The sequence below is a fragment of the Monomorium pharaonis genome, chromosome 8 (assembly GCF_013373865.1).
Source record: "Monomorium pharaonis isolate MP-MQ-018 chromosome 8, ASM1337386v2, whole genome shotgun sequence".
NCBI classification, from domain to species: Eukaryota; Metazoa; Arthropoda; class Insecta; order Hymenoptera; family Formicidae; genus Monomorium; species Monomorium pharaonis.
In genome coordinates, this window is record NC_050474.1 from 20,234,812 (window position 1) to 20,248,257 (window position 13,446).

The 13,446-nt window shown below is 33.3% G+C and overlaps 3 protein-coding genes and 1 non-coding gene across 4 annotated transcripts in view; 3 read left to right on the forward strand and 1 right to left on the reverse strand.

Moving 5' to 3' along the window:
- LOC105829462 (putative oxidoreductase GLYR1 homolog) overlaps nt 1-4,974 on the reverse strand; it is a 38,737-nt gene extending 33,763 nt beyond the window's left edge. Inside the window, exons 1-6 of the mRNA XM_028190052.2 lie at nt 4,727-4,974; nt 4,587-4,623; nt 2,838-2,926; nt 2,633-2,759; nt 2,114-2,215; nt 1,838-2,026 (exon numbers count right to left, since the gene is read on the reverse strand). Coding sequence (XP_028045853.1) covers nt 1,838-2,026; nt 2,114-2,215; nt 2,633-2,759; nt 2,838-2,926; nt 4,587-4,623; nt 4,727-4,959 — 777 coding nt within the window. The 5' untranslated portion in view covers nt 4,960-4,974. The remainder of the gene's footprint in view (nt 1-1,837; nt 2,027-2,113; nt 2,216-2,632; nt 2,760-2,837; nt 2,927-4,586; nt 4,624-4,726) is intronic.
- A 406-nt stretch (nt 4,975-5,380) lies between these two features.
- Nucleotides 5,381-8,212, forward strand: LOC105829463 (NEDD4 family-interacting protein 1-like). Its single transcript, XM_012668318.3, has 6 exons — nt 5,381-5,599; nt 5,981-6,148; nt 6,354-6,494; nt 6,562-6,685; nt 6,756-6,941; nt 7,299-8,212. The coding sequence occupies exons 1-6, from the start codon at nt 5,573-5,575 to the stop codon at nt 7,400-7,402; spliced, it is 750 nt and encodes a 249-aa protein (XP_012523772.1). The 5' UTR covers nt 5,381-5,572; the 3' UTR covers nt 7,403-8,212.
- An 816-nt stretch (nt 8,213-9,028) lies between these two features.
- On the forward strand, nt 9,029-9,100 carry Trnaq-cug. The gene has a single exon. It is a non-coding gene; the product is annotated as a tRNA-Gln (tRNA).
- Nucleotides 9,101-9,961: 861 nt separating this feature from the next.
- Nucleotides 9,962-13,042, forward strand: LOC105829464 (peptidyl-prolyl cis-trans isomerase D). Its single transcript, XM_012668319.3, has 6 exons — nt 9,962-10,177; nt 10,267-10,404; nt 11,168-11,475; nt 11,542-11,676; nt 11,757-12,008; nt 12,079-13,042. The coding sequence occupies exons 1-6, from the start codon at nt 10,063-10,065 to the stop codon at nt 12,301-12,303; spliced, it is 1,173 nt and encodes a 390-aa protein (XP_012523773.1). The 5' UTR covers nt 9,962-10,062; the 3' UTR covers nt 12,304-13,042.
- Nucleotides 13,043-13,446: the final 404 nt, after the last annotated feature.

Sequence of the window (13,446 nt, forward strand, 5' to 3'; positions counted from 1 at the left end):
TACAAAATTAAGATCAGAAGAATAATTATTTGTACTTCAATTTATCATTTGCATAAATCAATAATAATTTCTAATATATTACATAATAAATATTTTGATCCAATTTTGGTCCTCTTTTGGTTCTCTTCAGCATAATATAAATTTACATTAAATTATCGACGCAAATCTTCTAAACATAAATAAAATTGTTACGCCGATATAATTTATATTATATACTAAAGACACTCAAATAGGGTGTGTTACGCGCACGATAATAAATTGAAACAGTTATCATCCGGTTCTTGATATTGTTTATTTTCTGAATTAATTTTATAATATTCTAACAATTAATTTCTTGTGAAAAAAATATAAGAAAATCTTATTTATAATTGCACTTAAAATTCATTTAAATAGAATTATTATTTTTATATCATATTTGCAATAAAAATTAAGAAAAAAATATTACTAAAAAAATCCAACAAAAATGATTTCTAATGAAATTTGTAGTTCAGAAAAAATCTAGAATATCCTATACAGAGGGTGTCTCAAAATTGATTTTGATTTCTCGATGATTATTAAACTATGAATGTGTCAAAAAAAAGAATCCTTTTTTTGAAGTCAGAAGTGTACATTTATCTCATTTCTGTTTTACTGTAAATTTCAAAAAAAAAAAAAAAAAACGACAAAAATGTATATTTATATAATAATTGTATAATAAAAATATTAATTATGAATAATAAGAAAATATTAATTGTCAAGTTAAAAATATCTTATAAAAGTATTTTAAAAAAGTGGATTTAAACATTAGAATAAAAAACATTAGATAGGTATTCATTCTTTAACTATTTAGAGTTCACAGGTTGCGCCTAAACCTATAAATAAATCCTATACTGAGGATATATTATATCACTATAATAAATATAATACTGATAGTGGTTCATTTAAATGCAAAAATAAAGATTTTATAATTATAATTTTTTTAATATTTTACATTTTAATAAGATTATGAAATCAGGGTGGTAATGGGACCCTAATTACGCTACTGAGGTGCAGACGTCACTTGCGTGTTGCGTGTATGTATAGGTGAGTATGTAGAACATGTCGCACACCATATGCCACTCATTCTTGATCTTACGGTAATATAATTATCACACAAATATTAAATAAATAAAATTTAATTTCAAAAGATTTTAGCACAGACCGTGAAATATAAAAAAACAGTTCCAAATATTTGGAAACAAACTTATGTTTTCTATAATCAAAATATTAAATATATAATATTAAAATCAAGTAGAGCGACTTTATGTAAGAACAGTTAACTACTAGTAATTGGGAGGTCCCGAATTTAATTCTCAATCCTCATGTCATCGATTTCATGAAAGAAAAATTAAATGTGAATAAAAGTAGTGACAATGATATGAGAAAGCAATTAGCTTAAAGAACTCATATTTCAATGTGATATCATACTGAAATGTCCGATATATTGCATACACGTATTACGTATATTAAAACATGTATTATTATATGTAATTAATTGTTAAATCTTATTTATTATCTATCGAATGGACTTTAATCATATTAATAATAACCAAGATGGAATAATTAACTTTCCATTACTTTTGTTTAACAAACAATTATTTTCAGTCTTTAACAAAAATAAAACAAAACAAAATTGAGAAAACAATCATACAAATACACTTTAAAAGTTGTAAATAAAAAGTCAAAGTTTCAGTATCAATTTTTATATATCTGTGCAATTAAAAAAAGTGACTTAAGCGTTTGCCTCACACGAGAGCAATGAAGAGTTAAATGTTTTAGGTCAACAATGAAAAAAATATATCGCAATTTGATTACTTACAGGTCTGGCGATATTTGCCGGTCTGTTTAGAAGCGAGCCAGTTTTTCTAGCCGGAGTAGAATGGTTCATGGTAGGACTGACACTGCCGACTCTGTTGCTACCACTTGATTCCCTACGCTGCTTTTTAGCCGGTCGACGATCACCTGTGCCGCTGTCACTTAGACGTTTAGGGGTCTTGGTAGTAGCTTCCTGTAGCAGTAGTTTGTATATATAATATAAAACGCAATTAAAAAACTTTTAACAATTGTAGCTGAGAGATCAGAGATCGCTGCTGACCTTGCGCGGCTTCGATGGTTTGACGACGGGTTTCTTCTCAGCTACAGTCTCTTCTTTGAGTCTGTCAAACAAGGAATCCGGATCTAAACCATCCTCGAATACCTAGAACATCAATAAAGAAGATTTAATTATCTTCATTATAAGCAATTATATTTTAATATTTTAATAATATATGGACTTTTATTTTCAAACAATTCTATAAATGTCCATTATTATCTAATACATCATTCTAATGTATAGTTAGATAGTTAATGAATAATATAATTGTTAAGTTACTTAGAAAGAAGAAAGTTTATTTAAATTAAATTAACTTAAATTATGTAAATCGTAAAGACATTTACGAATATTTTGTACATTATTTATTCCTATAATTTGATTATTACTTCATCATTTTTTAATTACCAGAAATCTTGTTCCTTTGTATTTATAATTCCTTTAATAATTTAATTACATTGCATTATATTATATTATATTATAATGTACTTATATAATCATCAGAGATATAGAAATTCTACTCACCTCTCCTTTGGCGATAAATTCTTCTATAGCTTCCACTGCATCTTTGAATGCGCCAGATTTGCTAGATTTCACTAAAGTATCTTTATACTCTTGGTAGGGCTTAATGTTGGATTCTTCTATCCATGCGCTACAAAAAAAAGGCATTGTTGAGAATTACAATCATAGATACATTCTGTAAGATAAACAATCCGCAAATAGAACTTACTAATTATTTGTCCCAAAGAAGAAGATGCACTGTACTGGTCCCTTTTTAGTGTTTGCGGGCTTCTTCAAATCCTTCGAAGGAACTGACACCTTTGCATGCCATTATGAAATTAATACATAACTTATACAAAATACAAATAAGAATAATCATAGCATTTATTTTCTCATATACATTTCAAATTTCATTTTAATTTACAATCCATTTTTGGAAAACATGATTGACATAATATCAAACTTTTATAAAATAAAAAAATTAATGTTTATTAAAAATAAATGTTTACTAGAAAATTAACAGAATATTTTACATTCAGTAATTACTTCACTTAGAAACCATTAATTGTAAATTTTTATTTGTTAATAAAATTTTACGATTCAGGGTTACTTAGTACTAATAATTTTTAAGATTCAAGGGTTACTTTAGACAAACTATACACTAAATTACTTAATGGATAAACATGAATGACTAAACATCATCTACAAACAGATAATGGCAATTACATTAGGTAATTTATCACAGTTTAATCGAATATGGATCAACCAATCTATTAAAAAAGTATACGTCAAAACTGAATTTTCAACCAACAGCATTTCTGTTAAACTCCCTGTCTATAAATGCTAAGCTTTACAATTACATGTTGCTTTCTTTTCGTGTTGGGACAATTTTCAGGCTAATATCCAAAACACGCACCCTCAGCCTTCGCACGGCCCTGGCATGCACCGGTGGCATTTGCCGCGTAAACGTACTCGAAAGAGCTCCGAACCGTCCATCGCATCTTCTACATATACTCTCCTTCTCCTTCTCTCGCGCAAACCCGAACATAAGTCTTTGGGACTCACGTATAATTCATTCCATAACTCTTACATTCAAGATCATTTCAAGATCAAGGGGTCCTATTCTTGAGCAACAATGCAATACGTAAATCTGGTAAAGTACACACGATGTATTTTCATACGCGACATTGTTCATGTTCATATTACAGGATTATTATAAGTGTTATTATTCAAGAATAGAGCACCAGTCCGGTCACGCGCGCGGGCAGTACTAAAACTCATTAAACCGTTAACATTGATCGCGTAGCTTGAGATTCGATGTAATTTTGTACATAAAGGATCGGAAAACCGGCTTTGACTTCGAGCGTCGACGATGCATCTGTCTGACAACTCCAGGCAAACAAGGCGTAAACGCCAGTCGCTCGCCTGACACGCTGCCGACGTCACGCGCGTTTCCGCCAATCGGAAAAGGGAAGGCGGATTACGCGGGACAACTTCTAAAGTCTCTTGTCTCGACTGCGGCCAGTCGCGGGTACATCCGGCGTTCGATTTCCCGCGAGGGGTTTCGAAAGCGCGGCACGACGGGGGAGGAGGGGGGATTCGGAGTTCGCCATGGCAAGCTAGAACGAGAGACGGTCCGCGGTCGCACGGCGAATTTAGGTTATAAGCACCGGCGTCTTGCGCGCCAATTTGAATTCGAAGGTCGGGTGTGGCGGGAGATAGCGCAGCGGCCCCGACTCCGTCGACGATCCCAAGGCGACGCGTCGCGGGTCCGTCGCCAGTTGCGTCGACAGCTGGTGCCGGCGGTGAACGTCGACGAAACGGAACGACGCGGGGAAAACCGTCAAACGAAATGAGCGAGGGCGGGTAGGCACGGGCGCACCGACGACGTTCACGCGAGGAAGAGCCCGCGTTACTCGACTCGGAAGAAGAAAAGAGGAGAGAGGGGGGAGGGAGGAGGCAAGAGAGTACCACTTACCCGGCCAGGCCACGGCGAGAATCCCTTCATCTTCGCCCTGAAAGCCAGAAAAAATACGATGAGAGATTAAGAGGTTTACACCTACAGACACGCACCGTGACGGTACACGAGATAACGCGCGCACTCCTACAAATACGCACCATACTAAATCACCCAGTTTGAATACTTCCGACATCGCGAGAGAAGAGGACGCAACGTCAGCCAACCTACACCTGCGAACGTCAGTCAGCGACTGGCACGCTGCGCGATCGGAGCGTCGTTTGTGCCGCGGTGACGTGAGCGCAGTTGCTCCCTCTACACGCGCCGTTCCCCCTCCCGTGATCTCCTCCACTCGGACGATCAAGCGAGCGATCGTGTTGTGTACGGGTGACATTTCTACCTTTCGTTGCATCGTGATAAAAAAAATTGTTGATCACTACTCGCGAACTACGCGCCGCGAAGTGGCCCTCGAGAGAACGGGGGGATGACTGTCGAAAGCGTTGGGCTTTGCGCGACCGGTGCGCACTTCCGGTGGCTAGGATCCCGTCCTAAAGGGCGATTCGCAACGCGCGATCGCGGACGACCAATCGCCGTTCGGACATCGCGCAACCGCGAAATCCGAAATTTCCGAATGTAACGTGACGCCGACGATCGTAACTTTTATTAATAATTCGCGAATTTTACTAATAATCGCGAGAACGACGAATAATCGGGGGGAACGTGGAAAAAGTTAGGAAAAAAGAACGGTCGCGCTTGCGCTGCCGCGCATGCGTCGCGAACAGCGGCGACAGTGTCCGTCTCTCGAGACCGAGACGTCGCTCCAGGACGACCGGCGGCCGTCACGTCGGTTACGACTTACCAGCTGTCAAGGCATCGATTGCGAACGCTTTTTTATCTCTGTCTCGAACTCGGAGCAAGGGCGTTTCGCGTTCCGTAAACGCGTACCGTCCTCCGGGGAAGAGCCCTCGTGACATTGTCTCAACCGCGCCGCGCAAACCTGGCTGGAAATGGACGGTAACGCCCGTCGCAGCACGGTACGTTCGTCGTACGCGATAACGGGTGTATCCGGGAATGGTTTCCGCGAGAGCCCCCCCTCGGACGTGTGTTGCCTTTTCTCGTGACAGCGTAATTAAACGCACTGTTCTAGCGCGATCATTGTCATTTCCTCGCGCGATCGTAGTTGGCCTGGCATTCGACTCGAATTACCCTCGTCGCGATGTTTCGATCACCCTGTCGCGCAAGAAGTAACGTTACGATTGTCGTTGTTGCCCATTGTTGATTGGGCGAGAAACATGCATATTCCGATTTCAAGAATTTCCCTTGTTTAACATCTTATCGAAGGAGGTGGAACGTTTAATAAAATATGTCTTGTAGATGATACGTTATTCAGGTGTGTTTTGTACATTGTTCCACAGCCACCTCAAGTGGATGAGGATACCAGTGGTGAGACGTCAAATCAGAATGAAATTCCCACCGCCACAAATGTGGGATGCCGCACCATCGTCATGCCGTTTCAGTTTGAAATACTCGGCCATTCCGAAGCATCTACTGCTGCTGCACAGGCTACGACTGCAAATCGAATGGTAACATATTTAAAAGCCTAGAAAATGTATGAAATTATATAAGAAATATTGACAAACATTAAGATGACTATTCTGAGCTCTTTGTATTCAATTGTAATAGTATGTTATAACATGACATGATAAAATATTACATAATGTTACGTAATGTTAGATCTATACGATATTATGCTTTAGATAGCTAAATTAACCCAGTAAATCTTTTCAGTCTGATGGGGAGGAGATTCCACCTCCAAAACCAGATTTCTCTGCACCACCTCCTTATGAGGTAGCTACCAAATTACCCAGTTATGAGGAGGTTCAGCGTGAAAAGACTCTACAAGGCGAGCCACAGCCTCAGATACACATGGTATGTGACTGTGCTAAAAAGAATATGGATCTATATTCTATTTCTGACCTGAATCTTTTCTTTGCAGCCAGGAAATATTAGACCACCACAACAGCCTTTAACAATATTGGCTATAGATACTGAAGCTGCAGAGGGTGATCCAGAGAGTGGATTGCTTGGCACAGACTTTATGTTCTTCACAGCGTTTCTTGGTGGGATATCAAATCTATATAAATTCTAATTTTCCCTATGGCGGTTACCTGCAATTTATCTTCTCTACAGTTGCATTCCTATTTAATTGGATTGGATTTTTGTTGCTGATGTGTTTCTGTCACACCATTGCCTCTCGTTACGGCGCGCTAGCTGGTTTTGGATTGTCCCTAACAAAATGGACTCTCATTGTTAAACACTCCACTGATCTCGCTTCGCGAGAAAACTCATGGTTGTGGTGGTTAATAATGGCATTTGGTTTGTATAATATTTGAGTATGCATTAATTTGTTGGAGCAATAATAAACGATAAGAGCGCTATTTAAAAATTAATTAGTAACATTGCATATTCCAATTTTATTTGTTGTGTTTGTATTTTTATGTATTCATTTTGTAGCATATTATTTTACATTATTTGAAGATAATAATTCTAAATTACTGTTTGGACTGTTCATTTAGATTAATAGTTATAAGTTTAATACTATTTTTATAGCTATTACAATTTTTTTATTGCTGTTCTTATCACTCTTATAGTTTTTTCACTGTTCCAACATAAACATATTATAAGAATAAAAAAATATTTTAGAAGGTAAATGATGCTACATATTACTTTTAGGAGTTCTAATTTGTGTACGTGCCATCATTCAATATTTAAACATCAAACGTGGCTGGAGACTACTGTCCGGGAGCGCACAGGAACGTCTACTTTTTTTCTATTGAAAATTATTAAATCTGCACTTTTTTTTCTTTATTCTACTTGGCTTTAGAGCAAACAGCATTTCTATGTGGGGTCATATTTGTATAATATATAATCGATTTTCTTAAGAAAGAGCATCGTGTAGACCGTAATAAATGTCAATCGTATTTACATAGAACGAAAACAAAATTATTTGCCAAATTCGCTGTGCGAAATTAGACGGATATAGTATGAATAAAAAGAACGATAACGAAATTAAATTAAAAAATCAGCCTGTTTTTTGCATATACACGTACAAACGTTATTTTATGTGATGTTATACATAATAAGCTATGGGGAAAAAAGAATGTACATTTTTATTGCTCAAAATAATAGGAACAATGCTTTAAATCGATGGTTTTATTCATTTTAAGCGTTGTTTATTTGAATGCAGATCACTGAAGAACGTAAACGTGTGGAGTGCATGTCAAATCGCAACTTGTGCAGAATTGACAAGTTAAAATGAATCGCATCAAGAAACGAAATGTATGATTCATTATTTCCGAATAAATGATGAACAAAAGTTTTCTAATAGTATAATATATACATTTTAATGTTAGAGAGCTTCTAGATATTGACTACTTACTAAATATGATAAGTGTATTAATATTTTGCTTGTTTTAGTATTATAATTTATATATACATAGCGAGAATTCTTATCGAATAAGAATTCTTAAAATAAATGAAAAATAAATATACGCATATGTAAAATTTATTATATAAAGCGATATGCGATTACACGTTATTCTGTGAAAAATTTCATTGTTATACTCATTACAGCGATAAAACAGAAACATTCGGAATTTTATATTCTGTCCCCTCTTCCCCTTAGAATCTCAATTCGGAAAAATTTTTTGAATTTTAATACAATTTTTTTACACTCCGATTATATTGTCCTGATTCTTTCAATATATCGATTTTTTAGAATTACCATTTTTGTTTCGAAATCTAGAAATTCTTAATTGAAAAATCTTTAATGTACGGAAATGGAGTGATGTATTAATGAAATACAAATCTAAAAAGATACAAAATAAATTGTCTTATACACCTTAAAACAATTTAATTTAATAAAATGCTATAATGTATGCAATGTAAGCTTTATTTACGTGAACTATGTTTTACGTATCATATGTGTAAACAATGATCTATGAATTGTAGAAGATTCAAATTTTATTAAAAGTAATGGAAATAAATTCTATTTTTTTGTTTAATTTTTTTCAATATACGTTTATTTTATCAATACTCTGAAGTTAAATATATTAACAATCTTATAACTTAATTTATTTTATCGTGTTGTGTTATCTAATTTACAATAATGAAGTTATTATTTATATTTCTTGTATTATCTATATGAAAACAAGATTCGTGTAAACATAACGTAACCAAATGAATAAATAATATATAAATAATGTTTGTCATGTAATCGTAATGTTGAAATTTATTATGCAACTGTAATAAAATTTATATTATTTATTCACTAAATATGGTTTAAATCTTTGTTGAATGAGGTTTGCATCTCCGCTAAAGAAAGATTCATACCTTTACTAAACAGGGTTTGAGTCTCTGCTAAGTAGATAAAATACATGCTGTCTAGTAGGTGATACACAAGAGGTCCCATGGTGTAATGGTTAGCACTCTGGACTCTGAATCCAGCGATCCGAGTTCAAATCTCGGTGGGACCTACTTTTTGAAAATGCATCTTTTTTTTATTAAATTTTCGAACAGTGACACTTATTAATATTCTACGTGAGCATAATTTTAGTCATTAATCTAAAATAATTAAAAATAGCGCTTTATTATGTAAGAGAGTTTTTTTACGTTTTATTTATGAATAATAAGAGAAAAAGAGATCGAGGAAATAGAATTTATCATCAAATTTATTGAAACTTTATTATTTTTGCAACGACCTCAGAAATTTGTGTAATCCATTCAATCTTCGATTTTAAATGGGCAGAAATACATTTGAATCATGCATGTCATATGTTACCGATAAATTGTCAGTGATATTTCATGATTTCAGCCGATTCAAACATTCATGGAAGTACTTAAGATAAAAAATTCGTAATTTATTGAAAGCTCATTGTTTTTGATAAGTATTTTTAACTCGACGGATCTATATATGTCCTCTATTACATATATATTATATATACATATATAGCTTAATTGATGCAACTTATGTATTTCTGCAGTATAACTTTAATTATTAAACGTACGTATCAAAGGAATTATTCTAGATAATTTACATTAAAAATTCGTTATTTTCAAACTTATTAAGATATATAAATCAACTGCAGTCTTAATTGTTTTCAACGAACGTTTGATTATCTGAGACAATAGCTCTTAAAAATAAAACGCAATAAAAGAGTAATGAATCACCCTGTACAATTCTTATAAAAATTTCAAAACATTAACTTGCATTCTTATTATTTTAATCCATCGCAAGTCGCATTTCTGGATTTATGCAATTGTGTTTTTATGTCAAGGTACTTTTTTCAAAATAATTTAATACGATTACACGTTGCTCGGAGCAGATGTGTGTGTGTGTGTGTGTCAAGAGCAGCAGCAGGCTTGCGCTATAAATGTGACTTTGTTTACGCGTTCGTCGCATACGCCAAGTTCGCGAGAAGAGATTAATTCCATCGTGATGATCTCGCATGGAAAAAAAAGTATGAAACAGTTCTCGACAGAAAAGACAACTCTGCTCACTAACGAAGACAATCCTGTGGTTTTCCTGGACGTTGCGATCGGATCCGAGAAAGGTATTCTCGCGTGAGGTTATGCGCAATCGCTCTTCCCCGATATAAATACCGACATTGAGGTTTCACGATTCACAATGTTTATTTTCCAGTGGGAAGAATTGTCATGGAGCTTTTCAAGGATATCGTGCCGCAAACCGCGGAGAATTTCCGTGCGCTGTGCACCGGCGAGAAGGGAGCCGGGTCAAAGGCTGCGAGATTACACTACAAGGGAACCGTCTTCCACAAGGGTGAGCATTACCATGCAGATCCTCGCCGCTCTATGTGAATACATTTCTTATCGTCATTCTTCATCTGGCTTTATTGTCGCACTGCATTGTCAGTCAATATTTTAGTACCTTGAACCTACAGTTATATTAATTCCGATTAAAAGGTTGCTAGAGTATTTCTAGATCTTGCTCGTTGAAATTGGATTATTTATGGATGAATTATTAATTTTTTGGAAGCAGGATAGAATCAGAATTGTTTTAAGGAAGAATAGACTAAGATATATTCATAGTCAAATCTTATATTTAAAATTATCTTAAGTGCTGTCTTAGGATGTCATCAGTCAATCACAAAACTATACTAGTATTTTAGGATTATTTGAGATAGTCTTGAAAGAGATTCGATTATAAATACTGGCTTTTAATTTATTAAAACAATCAACTGCTATATGTATAATTTTTACATTGCAAAATCAATAGTTTATGGTTCTCTTTCTTTTTCTCTCTAAAACAAGGAGAGAATGTACAAGATTAGTTAAAAAGAACAGGCCTAATTCTTTGTAAATGTAGAGCATTAATTTAATTTTTAATAGAAAAAGACTAAAATTTAAGTTATTATGACAATTGACTATTATATATAATTTTTTACACTTATTGCAAACAGTATATTGCTTATAAATGAAAACCACATATATTGATTTTCTGGTCTTTTTTGAAAACGAATAGGATTAAAGTTTGATTTATTAAGAGAACTATTGCACACACATGTAATGTTATATTGCTGCAGTCATTTCGCGGTTAATGATCCAGGGTGGTGATGTCGTCAATTTTGACGGTACCAGCGGAGAGAGTATTTACGGCCCTTACTTTGACGACGAGAACTTCATGTTGAAGCATGAGTTTGCTGGACTACTCAGCATGGTGAACGAGGGAAGACCGCATACCAACAGTTCTCAATTTATCATCATTCTTGAATCATCTCCACATCTTGACAACTTCAATGTAGTATTTGGAAAGGTCGTAAGAGGCATGGGTGCAGTATTAGAGATGAGTAAAGTAAAGACCGATATCTCTTTATCTGATGCTCCAGTTGAGGTAAGGCTCTTATTAAGTCACAAAGATAACATCTGTGAACCTATAGATAATTGTTTATTTGTTTAGAAAATAAGTATAGTTGATTGTGGGGAATTCAAGAAGGGGGAGACTTGGGGACTAGAGGAGAATGACGGATCCAAGGATGTTTATACACCATGGCCAGAAGATTGGGATTATCATTTGCATGTCAACAAGCTTACGGTAAATTGTCATTCCTAAAAATGTATTTGGATCTATTATTACGTGAAAAATTATTAATTTGGATCTGTTTGTGTTCTTAGCACACATTCATGGAAGATGTAATAAAGCATATAAAAGATTCTGGAAATGATTATTTCGAAAAGGAGAACTTGGTAGATGCCAGTAGAAAGTATAAAAAGGCATTACGATATTACTCATGGATGAAACAGCAAAACATGTCGGATACATTTTATGCCAAGCTGGCGATTCTTCGATTAGATTTATTACTTAATTTAGCTGCTGTACAATTAAAACAGAAAAACTATCAGAAAACCATAGAATTGTGTAGCGAGGTAAGAAAATGTTCTTTTTTGTAGACAATTAGAAGTTTGAATTGTGCCTTAATACATCTTCATATTTCAGGTTTTGGAAACAGATAAAACGAAGACTAAAGCGTTATATCGAAGAGCACAAGCCTATATTTCTCTGTACGAATATAAATTAGGATTAAAAGATTTATATCAACTGTCTGAACTATATCCTAAGGAAAAGAAGGAATATATTCAACAGGAAATACTAAAAGTGAAAGAAATGGAAAATTTTTATTTAAAATCAGAAAAAACAATGTGTCAAAGAATGTTCCGCTGAATGTTTTTCATTTATGATTTTAATGTAAATTTGTATTTTGTAGAAATGATAAAAGTTCTTTTCCGTTTATTAAATTTATTAAATTATTTCCACGGAAATAATTTAATAAACTTATCACTTAAAATTCTGGTTAAGATTTCTTCTTCTAAAATTTATAAAAAAATCAAATTTATTCTTATTAATGCAAGTCATACGGAAAAGAAATAAATGAATTTTACAATAAATTATTTCATTTTTTCATTTTTATACATATATCAATGTGTCAATTTTAGTCAATTATTTCAATCAATGTAGAAATCGATATTCAATGTGTCATACAACAGTATACATATAATGTGTCATAGTACTTATTATTAATGATAACTATATGAAAATATTAATCATCTATTTATTATATATTTTTTTATTAAAAAAAAGCGCAATAAAAATAGCAAAAAAAACTTTATAAATGCTTAATATCCAGGCAATAAGATACGTTTATATATCTGGCTGTGTATATATTTTTTTAAAACAATTAGATATAACTTTGCTACATAAAATGTAAATAATGTATAATTATAAGAAAAAAGAGCAAGAAACAATGTTACTTTGTGTATAATTTATAAATTAGGGATATGAAATAAAAAAACAATATTGCAACTATGTTTCTATATTCTTATTTCATGAGTAAATCTATCCAATCCGTTATCACTTTAGGAAATTATTTTGGTCATATATATACATCGAAAAATCACAAAAATATAAATTTAAGCTAAGCACATTCTTTTCTACATTGTTATACATTTATAAAACAAATTTTTAATAGCTATTTCAAAAATATTAACCTCGAATATATCTAAATTTTAATTTAAATTATTGATATAAATTTTAATATGGAAAAGTATGGAGAGGATGAAAATTATATTTTAAAATCTGTACCAATTTCAAAGTTCAATTTATATAATTTTATAATACCTTTTGTCAGATTCTGTTCTTTTTATTATTAAAAATTATGTCCTTAATATGTATTATTAAAGGTATTAGAACATGTTTTTAGATTTTACAAAAGATAGCATAAACTAAATTTGACTAAAATTGTTTGGAAAATTATTTTTAAAAATATATAATAAATGGAAGTAAATTACAAGTTGTAATAGTTTACGA

Coding starts and splice junctions, on each gene's coding strand:
- LOC105829464 (XM_012668319.3), top strand. CDS start 10,063: ATGATCTCGCATGGAAAAAAAAGTATGAAACAGTTCTCGACAGAAAAG. Junction 11,476..11,541: donor TATCTGATGCTCCAGTTGAG/GTAAGGCTCTTA, acceptor TTATTTGTTTAG/AAAATAAGTATAGTTGATTG. Junction 12,009..12,078: donor CCATAGAATTGTGTAGCGAG/GTAAGAAAATGT, acceptor TTCATATTTCAG/GTTTTGGAAACAGATAAAAC.
- LOC105829463 (XM_012668318.3), top strand. CDS start 5,573: ATGGACGGTAACGCCCGTCGCAGCACG. Junction 6,686..6,755: donor GTTCTTCACAGCGTTTCTTG/GTGGGATATCAA, acceptor TCTTCTCTACAG/TTGCATTCCTATTTAATTGG. Junction 6,942..7,298: donor GTGGTTAATAATGGCATTTG/GTTTGTATAATA, acceptor TATTACTTTTAG/GAGTTCTAATTTGTGTACGT.